General features: G+C 44.0%; 1 protein-coding gene across 7 annotated transcripts in view; it reads left to right on the top strand.

Moving 5' to 3' along the window:
• The first annotated feature begins 6987 nt into the window (after positions 1-6987).
• The window catches only part of BIRC6 (baculoviral IAP repeat containing 6), a 178306-nt gene continuing 164512 nt past the window's right edge, over positions 6988-20781 (top strand). For all 7 annotated transcript variants that reach the window (XR_013814683.1, XM_079792682.1, XM_079792686.1 and 4 more), the window contains exon 1: positions 6988-7457. Coding sequence is in view for 6 of the 7 variants with exons in the window: in XM_079792682.1 (XP_079648808.1) it covers positions 7133-7457 (325 nt within the window). In the remaining variant the exon portion in view is untranslated. The remainder of the gene's footprint in view (positions 7458-20781) is intronic.

Here is a 20781-nt window from a genome sequence, read left to right on the forward strand (position 1 = left end):
GACAAAGATTATATGGGGAAGTAGGGATTACAGGCATGGGGGAGTAGGAGGCTGGGGTGGGACTGTTTGGGCAACAAGGTTATCAATCTTCCCATGATAATAAGCAGTTTTTAAAAAAGTATATTTTATTGATTTTTTATAGAGAGGAAGGGAGAGGGACAGAGAGTTAGAAACATCGATGAGAGAGAAACATTGATCAGCTGCCTCCTGCACACCCCCTACTGGGGATGTGCCCGCAACCAAGGTACATGCCCTTGACCGGAATCAAACCTGGGACCCTTCCGTCCGCAGGCCAATGCTCTAGCCACTGAGCCAAACTGGTTAGGGCAATAAGCAGTTCTTGAATGAGAATGGACCACATTCCAAGGTTGACTCCCAGGTCCCAGGGGGCATACAACTCCCAGCCAGGTTAGAATGGTCTTTCTTTAACCAGAACAAGGCAATCACAACAGAGCATGATTATATTTCCAATAACCATAGCTAGTTCCCAATATTCTATTTTTGCCTCTAACACCATGATGCTTTCCAGGGTTCAAGAATTAAACATGGTTCCTTGCCACAGTATCTGCTTATCAGGCAGCAGTAACAGCACCAAGGTGTTAGGCTGGTGGGGTTAAACTGAACCTGAGTTTAGCAATCTCGGTAGATGAGTTCTGGCTAGGAAAGAAGAATTCAGAGCCAAGACTCAAAACTGTAAGAGAACATTTATTTGGAAAATAATAGAGGTGGAAGAAGTAATATGCAAAAGAAATGGGCTTAGGAAGCAAGTAATAGAGGCAGAGGAAGGGCCATAGGAGGTTGGGAGTGAGGAAGGTAAGGGTAATGTCCTTGGGGGGTTTGGGGGATGGAGAAGGGGAAGGGAAAGGCGAAGGGAAAAGGAAAAGCATGGGTGTGCTTGGAGGGAGAGTGCACTGAGTCCTCCTGCTAAGGGTTTTAAGGTTAGAGATTTTAGGGGAGGTCCCAAGGGAAGATCTCATTATACTATTCAGCAGTTTTCTAGATGTGTCCTTTCAGGGTCTAGGTCTCCATTGATTGATTGGTCAGTTCCAGGGCAGGGAGTCATTATTCAATGCAGCTGGTCCTGAGGTCAGCCTTGGTGTTACTTGTCTGGTTTTGCTGCTTTTCTGGACTTGGAGCTGAAATACAACTGAAGCTTTGATGTTATCTCTATGAAGGAAAGGTCACATGACCAGTAATATGTAGAGGAGGAAAGGTCACCGTGGGGGTGAGGTCCCAACCTACAATTGTCCTTTGCTAGGCACCCAGGGCTTTCCACCCTGGTGACCTTCTGTACCTGCTCCGAATGTCAGCTAGTGGCCAGATGCTGTGCAGGGGTACTGAATTCAAGAGCAAACATTTTTCTATGGTGTTTACAATCACTATGGTCTTGATTTACTTTTAACTGTTAGTGCCTTATTACTCCAATGTTTCTCTTTTCAGAAAACTGCTTTTGTGAATAGGTAATATATTCCTAATCTTGTACACATGCCATGTCACAAGTCTTCAGGCATATCCATAGAATATCCCCAGATGTGGAATTGCTGGTACGTAAAAAAGCACACTGCCCGGCCAGTGTGGCTCAGTGGTTGAGCACTGACCTATGAACCAGGAGGTCATGGTTCCATTCCCTGGCAGAGTGCATGCCCTGGTTGTGGGCTCCATCCCCAGGAGAGGGTGTGCAGGAGGCAGTCAATCAGTGATTCTCTCTCATCATTGATGTTTCTATCTCCCCCTCCCTCTCCCTTCCTCTCTGAAATCAATAAAAACACATTAAAAAACAAACAAACAAACAAACAAGAACATGGACTAGAAATGATGAGGAAAACCCAGAGGCATTCAGACACTTCTGCAGAGTAAGGTCACCCTAATGTGTTTAGATTTGAGTCGCTCTGTGGTGGATCCTCTAGGACTTGTGAAAACCAGGTTTCACTTGCTTGCTTGTCCCTTAAGCTTCCATCCAATTTACTATGATAAACTTTTCCTTTAAAATTAAAGTAAAATTTCCTTTTGTAGGACAGTTTAGTGAGATGTATCAAAGTAAATATTGCATGTACACTTCACCCAGCAATTCCACTAGAATCACCATAATATCTAGCAATAGGGTCTGGTTAAAAAACGTTATGGTTCATATAGTCAGTGGCTTACTGTTAGTTGTATAAAAGAATGAAACAGCTTTTCGTAAACTGATATGGAAAGATCTAGAGACATCATTAAGCAAAGAAACAAGCTGCAGATAATTATGTATAGTATGCTTCCAATTGTGTGATAATAAAGAGAAGGACATATATACTCAAATTTGATTGTAAATGAATATTTAAAATGTTTAGAAATGATAAATACAAAACTAACAACAGTGGTTAACTGTTAGTGGAAGGGAAAGAAAGCCAGGCAAATGGAAGAGTGAAGAAAAGGATAAAGGGAGGGAAGGAAGGAGAGGGAGAATTGATTTTTTAAAAGAAGAAGTATAAAATACACTTTAAGTAAAATAATACAGAGGACAGTATACTGAGAAACCCAACATTATTCCAAAACCTCTGGAAATTTCTATGGTGCCCACATATCTCCTAGTTGCCTCTGTCTTTGAGTTCTTGCTTCTGCTGATTTTTCTTTTTTCTCTGCTTTTTTTGACCTCCCAGTGGTGGTGTCCCTTTGCAGTCTTTTTTTTTTTTTTAAATATATTTTTATTGATTTCAGAGAGAAAGGGAGAGGGAGAGAGAGCTAGAAACATCAATTATGAGAGAGAATCATTGATTGGCTGCCTCCTGTACATCCCCTACTGGGGATTGAGCCCACAACCTGGGCATGTGCCCTTGAGGAGAATTGAACCCAGGACCCTTCAGTCCGCAGGCCAATGTTCTATCCACTGAGCCAAACTGGCTAGGGCTCCCTTTGCAGTCTTATGTCACAGCTGTACATCATGGTGTTTTATTCAATTTCCAAAGCACCACCACAGGCTGTCTGTAGCACACCTTTACTAAGGGGGTACATTATGGCCCAACAAACAACCTCAACTTGGATCCTTTTCTTTAAAAGTTCCTCAGTCACTCCCTCCTTATGATTGCCTCTCCACAAAGAGCCTTGAAGCTGGGTACTTGTCTCCTCTTTGACCTTCTCCCCTGTCCTCTGGTGTCACTCCCAAAATTATTCTGAATTTCTTAGGCAATGAATTTTGGCTCTCTTTTTGCCTCTCAGTCCATTCCAGAGGGCCTTAACCAACCATTAAGGGTGTGTGTGTGTGTGTGTGTGTGTGTGAACTTTTTATTTTGAAATGATTTTATACTGATACTACAGTTGCAAAAACAATCCCTAAAGTTCCTGAATATCTATCACCCAGATTTCCCTAATGTTAACATCTTGCATAACCATAGTGCATTTATCAAAATCAGGAAATTAGCACCAGTAACATATTATTAACTACATGACAGACTTTGTTTGGATTTCATCAGATTTTCATTACTGTCCTTTTTCTGTTCCAGGATCCAGCATTGCATTTAGTCATCATGTCTCCTTAAGTGTTCTCCAATCTGTGATAGTTCCTGTCTTTCCTTGTCCTCGTGACCTTGAAACTTTTTTTTGACCTTGAAACTTTTGAAAAGTACAGTTATTTTGTAGAATGTCTCTTAGTTTAGATCTGTTTGGTGTTTTTCTCATGATTAGATGGAGAGTATGCATTTTTATTTTTTATAATTATTTTTATTTTTTTAAAATAGTTTTATTGATTTCAGAGAGGAAGGGAGAGGGAGAGATAGAAACATCAATGATGAGAGAGAATCATTGATTGGCTGCCTCGTGCACACTCCCTACTGGGGATCGAGCCCGCAATCTGGGTATGCTCTGGAATCAAACCGTGACCTCCTGGTTCAAAGGTCGACACTCAACCACTGAGTCACACCTGCTGGGCTGCAGTGAAATAGGTGGCGATGACTTCAATCTACGGAGTCACTTAAAAAAAACAGTACCTCCTAAATATGTATTAACTTCATAAGCCTAATTTTTTGCACTCGATGAAATATTTGGAGCTAACATGCTATTGTTCCCCCTGACAGCATTTTCCTCCTATAAATCATCAGATTCATATCCCAAAAATACACATCCTGTAACAGCCCTAGCTTTGGCCTCTTTCCAGGACACCAGGATATCACTGAGATGAAACAAAACTGAACCTGGAAAAATTGGGGGTGGGGAGACCCTAATCCCTTCTTCTTTTTTTTTTTTTAATATATTTTATTGATTTTTTACAGAGAGGAAGGGAGAGGGATAGAGAGTTAGAAACATCGATCAGCTGCCTCCTGCACCCTCCCCCCACTGGGGATGTGCCTGCAACCAAGGTACATGCCCTTGACTGGAATCGAACCTGGGACCTTTCAGTCCGAAGGCTGATGCTCAATCCACTGAGCCAAACCGGTTTCAGCCTAATCCCTTCTTAATGATGAGAAAAAAATGTGGATTTTGTTCCTCTTTTATTTTGACAGTAAAATTTTAAAACCTTTAAAAAATTAACCATTTTAATACACTTTAATTTTTAGAACAGTTTTAGATTTACAAAAAAATTGAGCATATGGTACAGAGAATTCCTATACCCCTTTCCCTGCACTCAGTTTCCCCTATTATTATTATTTATATGTTTTTATTGATTTCAGAGAGGAAGGGAGAGGGAGACATAGATGGAAACATCAATAATGAGAGATAATAATTGATTGGCTTCCTTCTGCACACCCCACACTGAGGATTGAGCCTGCTACCCGGGTATATGACCTGACCGGGAATCGAACCATGACCTCCTGTTCATCGGTCAATGCTCAAATAATAGTTTCCCCTATTATTAACATCTTGTATGTGTATGGCGTATTTGTTATAGTAAATGAACCAATTCTAATACACTATTATTAACTAAAGTCCATAGTTTACACTAATGTTCCCTCTTTGTGAGTATATTCTATGAGTTTTGACAAATGCATAATATCATGTATCTACCATTATAGTATCACACAAAATAGTTTCACTGCCCTAGAAACCCTATCCTCCATCTATTTATCCCTTCCTCCTTCCCACAAATTGCTGGCAACTACTTATCTTTTTTACTATCTCTATAGTTTTGCCTTTTCCAGAATGTCATATATACAGTTTCTTCAGTGAGGCTTCTTTCTTTCACTTCACAATATGCATTTACGTTTCCTCCATGCTCTTTGCAGCTTGATAGCTTATTTCTTTTTATCACTGAACAATAATTTTTATGGATGTACCACAGGCTGTTTCTGCAGTCACTTATTAAAGTGCCCTGACTGGGAATTGAACCGTGACCTCCTGGTTCATAGGTAGATGCTCAACCATTGAGCCACACCAGCTGGGCTCCATCTTAGCTATTTAAAAAAAAATATATATTTTTATTGATTTCAGAGAGGGAGAGGGATAGAGAGATAGAAACATCAATGATGAGAGAGAATCATTGATTGGCTGCCTCCTGCACACCCCCAACTGGGGACTGAGCTCACAACCCTGGGCATGTGCCCTTGACCGGAATCAAACCTGGGATTTTTCAGTCCGCAGGCCGATGTTCTATCTACTGAGCCAACCCAGCTAGGGCATATTAGCTATTTTTTAAAAAGATATATTTTATTGATTTTTTACAGAGAGGAAAGGCGAGGGACAGAGAATTAGAAACATCCATGAGAGAGAAACATCGATCAGGCGCCTCCCGCACACTCCCCACTGGGATGTGCCTGCAACCAAGGTACAAGCCCCTGACCGGAATCAAACCTGGGACCCCTGAGTCCGCAGGCCGACGCTCTATCCACTGAGCCAAACCGGTTAGGGCCATATTAGCTATTTTTAAGTGCACAGTTTAGTGGCAGTAAATACATTCACATCCATCCACAGGATTCTTTTATCTAGCAAAATAAAAACTCTACCTTTCGAACAATGACTCTTCATTCCCTTACCCCCTTAGCCCTTCCAGACACCATTCTAGTTTCTGTCTCTATGAATCTGACTACTCAAGTCTTCATATAAGTGAATCATACACTATTTTTTCCTTTGTTCTGGCTTAACTTAGCATAATGTCCTTGGGTACATCCACATTGTTATTGATAGACACTTGGGTTCCTACACCTTAGCTATTGTGAATAATACTGTTCTGAACATGGGTGTACAAATACATGTGAGGCTCTGTTTTCAGTTCTTTTGAGTCTATACCCAGAAGTGGAATTGCTGGATCATACAGTAATTCTATTTTACGTTTATACTGTTTTCTATAGCAGCTGTACCATCGATTCCCACCAACAGTGCGTACACAAGGGTTCCAATTTCTTCACATTGTTGCTAACGTTTATTTTCCTTTTTAAAAAATCGTTGTCATCCTAAAGAGTGCTAAGTGTTATATCGTTGTTGTTTTGTTTGTTAAGAGTACATTTACTTGACTAGAGTCCCCACAACACCCACGCACACTTATTAACAATTCACATAACTCTAGTTGGGTGGAAGGTGGTGCAGAAACGAGACTTAATTATGAGCTCCCAGCACCTCAGATCTGGCATTTTCACTCAACAAAAAGATTCGGAAATTGGGGGGTGGGGCGTTGTAGCGGGCACGGGTTTGGGGAGATCGTTCAGTTTCTCCAAACCCAGACCAGAGGTTTTTCACTGTCTATTCTGATCGGAGCCGCGGCCCAGGCCCGGAGGTTTCCTTCCGGCCGCCGCGGAAGAGCTGCGCACCGCGCGCGCCGGGAGCCGTTCGGGCGCGGCTGGAACCGAGCAAAGGTCCTCGGGCGTCTCGGACAGGTAGACCCGGCGGGGCCCCCGCCCAGCGGAAATACACAGGCGCCCCACCTCCCTCGCCCGGAGTCCAGGCGCGGGGCGGAGCCCGGCCACGCCCAGGGCGCACCGAAAATCTGGGACGTTGAGGACGCAGCGCTGGCCAGACCCGCGGCGCGTGGCACGCGCGAGCCCTCCCGCGCATGCTCCCGCCGCCCCCGCCCCGCCCCCCCCCCCCGCTCTCTCGCCCCCTCCCCCGCCTGCCTCCTCCGCGCAGGGCCCCTCCGAGCTGGGCCCCTGGGGGAGCGCGGCCGACGTCCGGCGTGCGTGCCGGCGCCTGACTTCACTTCCGGCTAACGCGCTCGCTTGCCCCCTGGCCCCGGATGGTGACTGGCGGCGGTGGTGCACCTCCCGGGACTGTCACTGAGCCGCTTCCCAGTGTGATTGTGCTGAGCGCAGGCCGGAAGATGGCGGCTGCGGCTGCGGCGGCCTCGGGCCCGGGCTGCTCCTCGGCGGCGGGGGCGGGGGCGGCCGGGGCCTCGGAGTGGCTGGTGTTGCGGGACGGCTGCATGCGCTGCGACCCCGACGGGCTGCACAGCCTCTCCTACCACCCGGCGCTCAACGCCATCCTGGCCGTCACCAGTCGCGGGACCATCAAAGTCATCGACGGTACTTCAGGGGCCACCCTGCAGGCCTCGGCGCTCAGCGGTGAGTGTGCGGCGCGCCGGGCCGGGGCCCGGTCCGCTGCGGGAGGGGCCGGGCCCGCAGGATGCCGGGGAAGGAAGCCGCCCAGCCCGCGACTCGGCCTCCGGAGGAGGGGAAGCGGCGTAACGGGAGCGGGTGGCGGCGGAGGGCAGGCAGGGGGCTCAGGCCCGGCTGGGCAGGGGGGCCCGGAAGCTGATGGAGGGGGAACCGTGGGACTTGGCTTTCCAGCGCTGCCGCTGGTTCGGAGAGGCTGGCGAGTTGGGCAGTGGTGGGAGTTGCCGCTCGGGCCTTGAGCGTCCGGGGTAGGTGGGTCCTCCGGGAGAGGTGAGGAGGCCTCGGGTCTGGGCCCTGAAGAAGGCCAGGTCCCCGGGTAGGTCCTGGGAGACATGGTCGGTACTGCCTTCAGCCAAACGAGAGAGGCAGGCTTTCGAAGGGTTGGTCCCGAAGAGAGAGGCTGGCGGCCGGAGGCGAGCGTCCTTGCCAGCATCCTGGCTCTCCCCGCTGGAGCGTGGAAGCGGGTCCCCGACGGCTCCGAGGACCTGCAGGTGCCGGCGGGCTTGGCGCCGGGAGTGGGATTGGGAATGGGATTGGGAATGGGAATGGGAATGGGGGTGGGGTAGGCTGCCCTGGAGAGGGGGTAGGGAGGGAAGTGGGCGGGCTAGCTGCCCGAACTGTGCCGTCGACGACTTTGGGACTCTGGCGGACGCCATGGGAGACTAGACCTTGTCCCCTCAGTGACGAGAAACTCGGGAACCGCGGGGTGTGAACCTGTCGATTCCCTTGGGTTCGCAGTGAGGTGAGACTTCAGGCCCTCTCTGTTCGTTGCACCAGAGTGAGCGAAAGTTGGGATTGGGAGGCGTGTGTGAGTCTCACCGAGGAGGAGGGCAGTTCTGGGCGGTGTACACGCTGGTCCGGGGGCCGGACTTTTTAGCCTGCGGGGTGGGGGTGGGGGTGGGGGTGGGGGTGGGTGGACGCTCGGGGCCCCGGAGCGCAGTGTTTTGGAACCGCCCTGGCCGAGTGACGTTTGGTGGAGGTGACATTTCATGTGAGGTTTAATGAGCGACTTAATTTAGATTTATAAATTGCGTTTGGAAAGTGAGCATGTGTGAGTGAGTTAGACCCAGGCACAGATTTCTAATCCATACGACAGTGCCTTTAGCCAAGTGGGAATAGTGACGTGGTTACTACCAGCTCACTTGTGTTTTAACGTAGACAAATTAGGAAAGATCGTTCTTCTAGTTTCCGGTGTGAGTAAACAAGGCACTTCAGTAAATGGCGATTTAGGGATGTGGAGGTAAGATAAGGGATTTAATTTTTGTTGATGTGAGAGTTGTGAAAGGAATGGACTGTGTATGGCTCTGGAATATGAACCTGGAACCGTATCTAAGATATGTCTAAGAGAAAGTTTCTGCTTGTAATGTTTCTTTTCTTGGCTTGAGGAACAGGAGGGGTGCCCTAGATAGAGCAATGAGCAGTTACTGCAACTTGGACATTATAGTTTATATTACCAATCATTAGTAAGTGGATATCCTCTTAAATTCACTTAAAAATATTTCAAATTCGAGAGGGTATAAAGAATTATGATGTATCCCCCACTCGGTTTAAGAAATAAAACTTTATAAAGAGAGTTGAAGCCCCCTCTGTGTCCATTCTGGATTGTATTCCTCCAACCTTCCTCCTTCCATGAATATTATCTTTAATTTGGTTTTATCATTTTCATACATATCTTCATGCATTTTAGTATATGCTTGTAACTTTAAACAATATCCAGTACTGTCTTTCATGATTTTGAACTTTGAATAAATGGTATTATAGTATATGTATTTGGATTTCTATATAAAGCCTTATTAACAGAAGCCTTAAAAGCGTTTTCCAGCCCTAACTGTTTTGGCTCAGTGGATAGAGCATTGGCCTGCAGACTGAAGGGTTCCAGGTTGATCCCAGTCAAGGGCACATGCCCCAGCTGTGGGCTCAGTCTCCAGTGGGGGGCGTGCAGGTGCAGGAGGCAGCCAATCAATGATTCTCTCTCATCATTGATGTTTCTCTCTCTCTCCCTCTCCCTCTCCCTTCCTCTCTGAAATAAATAAAAATATATATTTTTAAAAAAGTGTTTTCCATAAAAAGAGTAGTCTCACGGAATTTTATAATATCTGGAAGCCATGTTTGAGAAAAATATGTGCTAGAATTTGTTATAAGTGGTTGGGGAAATTAGACATATATGTATTACCTGTTCATGAAAGGGAAAAAAGTAGTCACTCTTATGGTAGATTACTACAGGGGAGGCTTTTAGGTGCATAATATAAGTGTAAAGGTTAGATGCATAGAACTGATTTGGGATGACTTTGTTGGGGCATTTGTTAATTAGGAAGGAATGGGATTGGGTACAATTGCAGATGCCTATACATTGAGGATTGAATATGTATAAATAAAAACATATAGGCCCTGGCTGGTGTGACTCAGTTGGTTGGAGCATCATCCTGTATACTGAAAGGTTGCAGGGTTCTATTTACTGTCAGGGCACATACCATGTGATCCTGTTTGGGGCACATGGGAAGGCAACGCATCAATGTTTCTCTCTCTCCCTCCCCTCTGTCTACAATCAATAAGCATGTCTTCAGGTGAGGATTTAGAAAAATATCCTATATAATAAAAGGCTAATATGAAAATTGTCCCCTTGACTGGGAGTTTGACCAGGGGGTGGGGCCTGCTGGCCAACTTGCCCACAGCCCCCTGGCAGGCCTGGCCCGCTGGGCCCAGATCAGGGAGGGCCAGCCGGATACCACCAGTGCATGATTTCATGCACCGGGCCTCTAGTATACATAAGAGTTATGGCAGCCCTAGCCAGTTTGGCTCGGTTGATAGAGTGTTGGCCTGCGGAATTAAGGGTCCCAGGTTCAATTCCAGTTATGGGCACATGTCTGGGTTGCGAGCTCAATCCCCAGTGGGTGTGTGTGTGTGTGTGTGTGTGTGTGTGTGTGAGGCAGCCAATCAATGATTCTCTCTCATCATTGATGTTTCTATCTCCCTTTTCCTTCCTCTCTGAAATCAATAAAAATATATTAAAAGAAAAAGTTACAGCAAACAAAATTCTGTATCCTTGACTAAATTACTTAACATTTCTGTTCCAGTTTTCCCATTTGCCAAATGGGGATAATAATTGTACTAATTTTGAGGATTAAGTGTTTATAAAGTACTTAGGACACTGTTTAATGTTCAAAAATGTTTCTATTATTTACTTGTAAATCTCTGTAAATATTCTTCTTACTTTTGGTTCTTTTTTACTTAAAACCTGCTAAATTTTTTCAACTTAACTCCACATTTAAACTTCTTAGGATTTTTTTCTGATTTACCAGCTTTTGCTACCCCACAGAATTCATCTAGTTTTTACTTTTATATAAGAATAAAGTATTGCCCTAGCTGGTTTGTCTCAGTGGATAGAGCTTCGGCCTTCAGACTGAAGGGTCCTGAGTTTGATTCTGGTCAAGGGCACATGCCCAGGTTGCTGGCTCGATCTCTATTGTGGGGCATGCAGGAGACAGCTGATCAATGTTTCTCTTATCATTGATGTTTCTCTCTCTCTCTCTCCCTCTCCCTTCCTCTTAGAAATCAATAAAAACATATTTAAATATATATATATTAAAAAAAAGAATAAAGTATTATTGCCCTGGCCATTGTGGCTCGGTTGGGTGTAATCCCATGCACCTAAAGGTTGCTCCTGGGATGCCGGCTTGATCATTGGTGGGGGGCAAGCAGAAGGTAGTTGATTGATGTTCTGCTCTCACATCCATGTTTATGTTTCTCCCTGCCCCTTCTTCTCTTTCTAAAAATCAATACAAATCTTAAAAAGGTGAATAAAGTATTGTTAATTTGTTCAGTATTTTCTTAATTCATTTAATTATTGCTGGTGGTGTTTTCTGTTCCGGAAATAGCTCCATACACACACACACACACACACACACACACACACACACACACACACTTTAAAAAATATTTTTTATTGATTTCAAAGAGGGTGGGAGAGGAAGAGAGAGATAGAAACATCCACGATGAAAGAGAATCATTGATCGGCTGCCTCCTGCATGCCCCACAATGGGGATCTAGCCTGCAACCTGGGCATGTGCCCTTGACTAGAATTGAACCTGGGACCCTTTAGTCTGAAGGCCGATGCTCTATCCACTGAGCCAAACCAGCTAGGGCTGTTTTTTTGTTTTTATAGTTTTTTGAGAGCATGTGATGAGAGAATGGGCTTTTATGTTTTAGGTAGTCCTGAATTTTGAACTTTAGCTCACTAACTCACTATCTAAACTTCATGAACTTCTGCTTCCTCATTTATAAATTAAGATTAATATTTCATATGGTGGCTGTGAAGACTAAGTGGTAAATATTTAAAGTGTCTAACAGTTTTTGGCATAAAGTATCTAATAATTCTTGTACCTACTTGGTATGGTAGGTCTACATGAATGCTAATTCTCTTGTCTCATAGGTGCTTAATATTAACATGCTCCTTATTATTTATTACTTTAAAAAATGTTCACTGACTTAGTGTTTATATATAGAAGATAAATAGATATCATTCAAATGTAGATGGAAATATAAATGTTGGTAACATATTTCAGTGTATTGGTGTGGCTAAATGTCAGAATGAAGTTTGTTGTAATATTAGTTTTGTATATGGATTGCTCGTGTAGTATACGTATATAAGTAAATGAAGATATATGTGTGTATTAATTGATGGATATTGTGATACAGTATATGTGTAAAAGAAATTCATGTCTCTTCAGTTTTTTAAGGGGGTTCCAGATCTTTGTCACAGTGAAACCGCAGAACTCCAAAGCTGCTTATTGTTTTCAGATAAATACTCTGGTTTTACATTTCTTTATGAATCCCTTTATCTTTTTCCTAGATCAGGGGTGGGGAACCTTTTTTCTGCCAAGGGCCATTTGGATATTTATACATCATTCACTTATTATAATTCACTTAATATAAATTTATGTCGCTATGAAAAAAGCTACTAGATTTATTGAATTTCAAGTCCCGCCTGCGGTTGCCTTGGCAGGGCCAGACCAAATGATTTCCCGGGTGGCCCACAGGCCAGGCGTTCCCCACCCCTGTCCTAGATAGGCATTGACTTTGATTTGATTTGAAAAGTGTGTACAGTGATCATAAATGAGAAAAAGATCATTATATTCCAGTTGCAGCAAAGTTCAGATTAAGAGAATTCTTATTGATTGATTGTCTGAGGTAACAACTTCTTGTTTAGACTTAAAGCCCAGAGCTGCCTGCTCCAGAAGTCTTAGAATATAGAAAACTAACCAGGTTAAACTGCATAGTACTCAAATAAATTTTATGGATAAAACTCATACTTATCACTGTGTTAGAGTTAGAAAATATTTAAAAAAATATATTTTATTAAGTTTTTACAGAGAGGAAGGGAGAGGGATAGAGAGTTAGAAACATCGATCAGCTGCCTCCTGCACCCCTCCCACTGGGTATGTGCCCGCAACCAATGTACATGCCCTTGACCGGAATCGAACCTGGGACCCTCCAGTCCGCAGGCCAACGCTCTATCCACTGAGCCAAACTGGTTAGGGCAGAAAATATTTTTCTGACTACTACTGAATTGGCATGTATTCATGCATTAATTTGGATAAAATGGTAAAAATTTCTGTATGTCTGCTTTGGAAATTATGATTTAAACCACTTTCCTGTTCCCTGACTAACCTTGGTACATGTAGCCTTCCTAGTCTCAATTTTCTTTTATGAAAGATAATAAACACAGTATAAGTTGGAATTTTAATAGCCCCAGAAGATAATTACCTTTATATGAGTTCTTTATAAAAAGTAAATTCAGCAAATCTCATTGTGGGCTATGAGTACATACGTTGGTTCTATTCCAATTGATTGACTTTAGTAATGCTATATGATGCTCTATCTTATGTCAAAGATTTGCTTTAGCAAAAAAATTTTTTTATATTGAATGAGTGGATTTATAGAAGACTTTATTGTATTTTTAAAAATTGATTTTTATTTTAAATAAAAAACATTTTTATTGATTTCAGAGAGGAAGGAAGAGGGAGAGAGAGAGAAACATCAATGATGAGAAAGAATTATTGATCATCTGCCTTCTGAGTGCCCTACACTGGGGATCATGCCCGTAATTGGGACATGTGCCCTTCTTGGGAATCAAATCATGATCTCCTGGTTCACAGGTCATTGCTCAACCACTGAGCCACACCTTTAAATTGATTATTAGAGAGAGTAAGGGAGAGGGAGAGAGGGAAATACATCTGTGTGAGAGTGAAACATCAGTTGGCTGTCTGCTGCACGCCCACTACCGGGAATAGAGCCTGCAAACCGGGCATGTGCCTGACCTGATATTGAACTCACCACCATTTGGCATACAGAAGAATGCTCCAGCTAACTGAGGCACACCAGCCATGGCCATAATATGTTTTTCTAAGAAGTCAATGGTAGGGAACCATTGTAGGTTATGACATGGTCAGATTCATTTTTAGAAAGCATTGAAGCTAATGCCCAGTTGTGAGAAGTGATGAGAGTATCATCAAGTTAGAGAGTTGGGAACAACATAATTTGGTGAATGTGGGGATGAGATTGAAAAGATGAAAATTATTCATACTTAGGTTCCTACTTTGAGTAATGAATGGCGTTTACTAACCCAAATAGGCAATTCAGTAGTCCCTCTTATTTATGGTTGTGCTTTGCATGGTTTCAGGTACCTGTGCGGTTAGCTGTGATCGGAAAATATTAAATGGAAAATTTCAGAAGTAAAGAATGCATAAGTTTTAAAGTGTGCCTTGTTATGAGTAGCATGATGAAACCTTAAGCTGTCCCTCTCCATCTCGCTCTGGCTGGTAATCATCCCTCTGTCCTATATATTGATACTGTATTATACACTACCCACCCATTAGGTAGGTAGTAGCCATTTGGTATATCAGATCAAGTGTCACGGTATTGCAGTGCTTGTGTTCAAGTAACCCTTATTTTACTTAATAATGGCTCCAAAGAGTAGTGATGCTGGCAATTTGGTTATGCCAAAGAGAAGCTATAAAGTGAAAAGGTGAAAATTATCAAGTTAAGGAAAGTAATAATCCTATGCTAAACTTGCTAAGATCTATATAGTAAGACTGAGTCTTCTATCTGAAGTTGTGAAGAAGGAAAAAGAAATTTGTGCTAGTTTGCTGAGAGAGACACCACATTCACATAACTTTTATTACACTATTTTGCTATAATTGTTCTGTTTTATTATTAGTTATTGTTGCTAATTTCTTTCTGTGCCTAATTTACAAATTACACTTTATTATAGGTATGTATGCATAGGAAAAGATAGTATCTATAGGGTTAGGTACAACTATGCTTTCAGGCATCCACTGGGGGTCTTGGGATGTATTCCCATACATAAGGGGGGTGGGTCTACTGTACAAGAAAGTGTGGTGAGTAGCTTTTGTTGGAAAAAGCAAGAGGGAGATAGTGATTTCAGTTGTGTTAATTTTGAAGAGCATTCAAGTAGAGATATCCAGAAGGTATTTGGAAATACAGGGTTGAAGTTTGAAAAATTGGGAATACAGATTTGGAAGGAATTGGCATTTATAGAGAAAGATTAGTCTGATGGTTAAGAATATTGGCTCTGGAGCCAGACTGAGTTCCAGTCTGTGACTCACCACTTAGTAGCTGTGCCCATAGGCAAGATGCTTAACCTCTCTCTGTACTTCATAATACCTAACTCAGTGGGTTATTGGAAAGATTAAGTAAACTGATATCTGTAGACACTGCTTGAACCATCTACCAAAGCACTCAATAAATGGTGTGTGTGTGTGTGTGTGTGTGTATATTTCTGCGAGGAAGGGAGAGGGAGAGAGATAGAAACATCAGTGATGAGAGAATCATAGATCGGCTGCCTCCTGCACGCCCCTTACTGGGTATTGAGCCCACCACTCAGGCATGTGCCCTTGACCAGAATGGAACCCGAAACCCTTTAGTCCGCAGGCCAACGCTCTATCCACTGAAGCAAACGAGCTAGGGCTTGGTACCTTTTTTTTTTTTTTTTAACAGACTTCATTTTTAAATATATTTTTAATGATTTCAGAGAGGGAGAGAGAGCTAGAAACATCATTGATTGGCTGCCTCCTGCACACCCCCTTCTGTGGATCAAACCCGAAACCTGGGCTTGTGTTCTTGACTGGAATCAAACCCAGGGCCCGTCAACCACAGGCCCATGCTCTACCCACGGCCAAACCAGCTAGGACAGTCTTGGTGCTTTATATTTATACTAGAGGCCTGGTGCATGAAATTTGTGTCCGGTGGGGGCAATGTCCCCTCAGCCCAGCCTGCACCCTCTCCAATAAGGGATCCCTCAGGGGATGTCCAACTCACGGATATCCCTCTCACAATCCAGGACCATTGGCTCCTAACCACTCGCCTGCCTGCCTGCCTGATTGCCCCTAACTACCCCTCCCCCTCCCGCCGGCCTGGTTGTCCCCAACTGCCCCCTTCTGCCGGCCTGGTCTCCCCTTACTGCTCCTCCGTCAGCATGGTTGCCCCCAACAGCTTCTCCCTGTCGGCCTCATCATCCCCAACTGCCTCCCTCTGCCAGCCTGGTCACCCCCAACTGCCTCCCCTGCCGGCCCGATCACCCCACGCAGCCTGCTGTTAAGTCGTTTGGTCGTCCCTCACTAACCCCCCTGCCGGCCTGGTCTCCCCATGCAGCCTGCTATTCAGTCATTTGGTTGTCCCTCACTAACCCTCCTGCTGACCTTTTCACCCCACATCTGGTTGTTTCGGTTGTGATGGCCCCTGGCTTTTTATATATTAGGATTAGGATTAGGAATAGAGGCCCAGTGCACAGATTTGTGCACCAGTGCAGTCCCTTGGCCTGGCCTGCGGGGATCAGGCCGAAACCAGCTCTCCGACATCCCCTGAGGGGTCTTGGATTGTGAGAGGGCGCAGGCCAGGCTGAGGGACCCCACCGGTGCACAAATTCACGCATCGAGCCTCTAGTTCTATATAATAAAAGGCTAATATGCAAATAGACCGAATGGCAGAATGACCGGACGCTATGACGTGCACTGACCACCAGGGGGCAGACACTCAACACAGGAGCTGCCCCCTAGTGGTCAGTGTGCTCCCACAGGGGGTGTGCTGCTCAGTAAAAAGCCGTGCTCATGGCTGGTGAGCGCAGCAGCAGTGGCAGGAGCCTCTCCCGCCTCTGCGGCAGCGCTAAGGATGACCGACTTCCAGCTTAGGCCCGCTCCCCTTGGGGAGCGGGCTTAAGCCATCAGTCAGACATCCCCCAAGGGCTCCCGGACTGCAAGAGGTGTGCAGGCCGGGCTAAGGGACCTCCTTGAGTGCAGGAATCTCGTGTACTAGGCCTCTAGTATGTATATAAGAACTTTGGTTAATCTTTCCCTGCCTTCCCCCCTCCCCCCTTTTCTCTGCAGTTTATCAGTTTGTTTCATGTTTCTATGCCTGTGGTTTCCTGCTACTTCGTTGAGCGTCTGCCTACTGGTGGTCAGTGCGCATCATAGCTACTGGTTGGCCGGTCGCTTAAGTTTTTATATATATATAGAGACCCGGTGCATGAAAATTCATGCACTGGGTGGGGGGTTCCTCAGCCCAGCCTGCCCCCTCTCATAGTCTGGGAGCCCTCAGGGGATGTCCTACTGATGGCTTAGGCCTGCTCCCTGTGGCTGGTGAGCACCTCTGCGGGAGGCGACCAGGCCAATCAGAGGAAGATACCTCCTCCATCACCCTGCTCCTGTTGCCACTGCCGGCCCTCAGCCCTAGGCCCTTGCTTCTTAGTATTGGCCCTGCCTCTGACCCACTGGTCGGGGGGTGTTCTGGGGCCAGGCCAGCTGGAAGAGGGGCTGTGGGAGATTGAGGCACCCTGTCTAGCCTCTGCGGAGGCTTTGGGACTGAGGCGCTGCGGCCTCTCCTGCGCCACCTCTGCAAAAGGGGCTGTGCCTCTGGACTGGCCTGTGCCGCCAGCTTTTGGCCCTCGCAGCTGCGGCTTTGTCTGGAAGGACATCCGGAAGATGTCTGGTCTAATTAGCATATTACCCTTTTATTAGTATAGAGTATAGATAGTTCAGGCCAACAAGTGTCATTTGAGGTAATAAGATGAATGCCAAATTAAAAAGCTTTCTATAAGAGATGACATATCAGTTGAGACTTGAAAGAAAATGAGTTGGTCCGATAGAGGGAACAGCATGAACAAGAGTACACAGGTAGGAAGTTGGTAATATTTGTTACAAGCAGTTTGGCATTAGAGTACAAAGCATACAGAAAGGACTGATCAGAGAGCCTGAGGATCTTAGACTTGTCCCTCCTGGGCTATACTTCTCATATTTAAGTAGTACAAGAACTCCCAGTTTAAAGTACAAAAAAGTCTAGGGCCTTATTATGATTAGGAGCTACATGTTTAGTATCAGTTAACACTCAATTCCCTTCTGGCTGGTTTAGCTTTTAGATTTTTATGGGAACAAGTCAGTTAATACTCTTCTATCTGTCCTCCAATTTCAAATTTTTTTTTTGCTGTCATATTCTCACTTGTTCCTTTTTTCTTTGTGGGCTTGGTAAGGCCCTCTTTATCTCTTCACTGTCTTTGCAGTGGGAGCTTGGAAGGGAGCAGAGGTAAATGTGAGTGTATTACTAATCCTTATTGTTTAACTGGCAATTTGTAGTTGTAATTGTACTTAAGTTGTGCGTTTGTTACTCTCTACTTAGGAATGTTGGCTATAACTGTAGCTAGAATGTAAACAATAATAGATTTCTGTATTGTAGTATGTAAGAACAGTGGGGAGATGGGTGGGAGGTACCTCTCATATGTGCATTGTACTGCTCATGACCTTATGCCTCTTGGTGCCTTTGGCAAGACACTTCTTTGACTTACTATCTTTTTTTTCTTTTTTCCTTAAAAATGTTTTCATTGATTTTAGAGAGAGGAAGGGAGAGGGAAAGAGCTAGAAATATCGATCAGAGTGAAACATCAACATCGATTGGCTGCCTCCTGCACGTCCCTTTCCGCCCCCAACGGGGAATTGAGTCCACAATCTGGGCATGTGGCCTGACTGGGAATTGAACAAGTGATCTCTTGGTGCATGGGTCAATGCTCAACCACTGAGCCACACCAGCTGGGCCTGATTTACTTGTCTTTAAGTGGGCTAGTAATTCTTGCCCAGATTACTTTATTTCTTGATAAGATAATGAATGGAGAAATTCTTTGTAACCTATAGAACTTTAAAAATGTGAGGTATGCCCTAACTGGTTTGGCTCAGTGGATAGAGAGTAGGCATGCGGACTGAGGGGTCCCAGGTTCGATTCCGGTCAAAGGCATGTACTTTGTTTGCGGGCACATCCCCAGTAGGGGGTGTGCAAGAGGCAACTGATCTATGTTTCTCTCTCATCAATGTTTCTAACTCTCTAGCCCTCTCCCTTCCTCTCTGTAAAAATCAATAAAATATATATATATTTAAAAAAAATAAATAAAAATGTGAGGTATATAACAAAGTTAAGATAAACTCTTTGGGTATAAAATAGGAGATAAGAGAGGTACAAATAATAAAAAGAAGGAAGTATAGAGAGGAGATAATGGATGTACAAATAACAAAGAGAATAAAGTAATTGCTATATAAAAGAGTTTGTGACAAGGGCAGGGCTCCTAAAAAGTAGTGTGGTCTAGTTTGAGTGTTTCAAGTAAGGGCTGTATTTTAGATAATATGAATATTATGCTTTTTAGAGGAAATGATAGAAATGTTTTAGTGAGGCAGATAGGAATCCCTTCTTTGAGATTTGTTGTGGGCCCCAGGAATTTAAATTTTTGTGATTTGTTTCTCTACTTTTACTTTGATTTATGAAGTAGGAAAGGGAGAAGTAGGATGGGGGAGATGGCAAAGGGCAGTGGTTCTCAGCCTTGGTTGCTCATTAGAATCATCAAGGGAGCTTTTAAAAAATACTCTGGGCCCCAGTAGTCTGGCTTAAGTGGTCTGGAGTGCAGCCCAGGCATACTTTTTTTTTTTTTTTTAAAGCATGCCAGGTGATTCTAATGTGCAGCTAAGTTTAGAGGTTCAAACTAACTAGGACCTCAGCAAGCACATTTATTTGATATGCCTGGGATAAACGAGAAACAGGTTTCATTTGAACTGAATAATAACTATTTTGTCTTAATTTTTTTGGTAAGAAAAACCTCCCAAATTAGTTTGTCTGCTAATAAAACCTATCTCATATTTTAAATTGCATTTAGTTAATATATAATGAAATAGTGCATGAAAGAGCAGGGATATTTCAATTACTTTCAATTTCTGTTACTTTCTATTTTTTCCTTTTCTAATTCAGTTTTGGTTGATTTTTGTTTTTTCTTTCTTTTTTTTTTTTTGAGCTACAGAGCACTCTGGTACTTTTTCACCAAAATGCCATTACAGCTTAGGACAGTGACTGTATACTGGCAGGAGAAGAGGAAGTAAAAAGGGGCAAGGAGGGTAGAGATGGCCGGGATTATCTGTTCCAGATCACTAGTTTCATACCTAAAATATCTAAGTTACATGTGTACTAAAATAATTGTAGAATACTGCATTTTGCCACATTTTAGTTTAGTTTTAATATATTAAAAATTTCTTCAAAACTAGAAAATACCTTTGCAACAGCAAAAATGGACCTGGAGATTATTATACTAAGTGAAGTAAGCCAGTCAGAGAAAGACAAATATCATATGACATCAAATATCACTAATATGTATAATCTAATGAACAAAATAAACTGAGGAACAAAATAGGTCCAGAGACATGGAAGTATGGAACAGGCAGATCTTAGAGGGAAGGGGAGAGATTAACCAAATAGTTTATATGAATATATGCATAGCCCATGAGCACAAACAGTAGTGCGGTGAAAGCCTGGGGTGGGGTGGGAACCAGGTTGAGTGGGGAAGGAGGTAAATGGGGGACATCCATTATATTCTCGACAATAACCCCCCCCCACTATATATAGAAAATAAGTCATTTATTCAAAAAACACTTATTTTATATCAAGTACTGGTGATACAGCAGTTAAAGTCTTTGCTTTCCTAGAGCTCATGGTTTAGTGGGAAGAGATGTATTACACCCTCCCCCCTCCCCGACACACACAATGTTAGGTGGTAATAAATACCATAAGAAATTAGAACTGGAATAGAGACAGACTCACAGATAGAGAGCAGGCTGACAGCTGTGGGGGCTGGGTGGAGGGATTGAGCAAACAACTCATGGACAGGGACAGCAGTGGTAATTGGGGGAGAAGGAGGTGGGTGGAAGTGGGAGAGGGGTTGGGAGGGGATAAATGG

The sequence above is a fragment of the Cnephaeus nilssonii genome (genome assembly GCF_951640355.1).
Source record: "Cnephaeus nilssonii genome assembly, chromosome: 15".
NCBI classification, from domain to species: Eukaryota; Metazoa; Chordata; class Mammalia; order Chiroptera; family Vespertilionidae; genus Cnephaeus; species Cnephaeus nilssonii.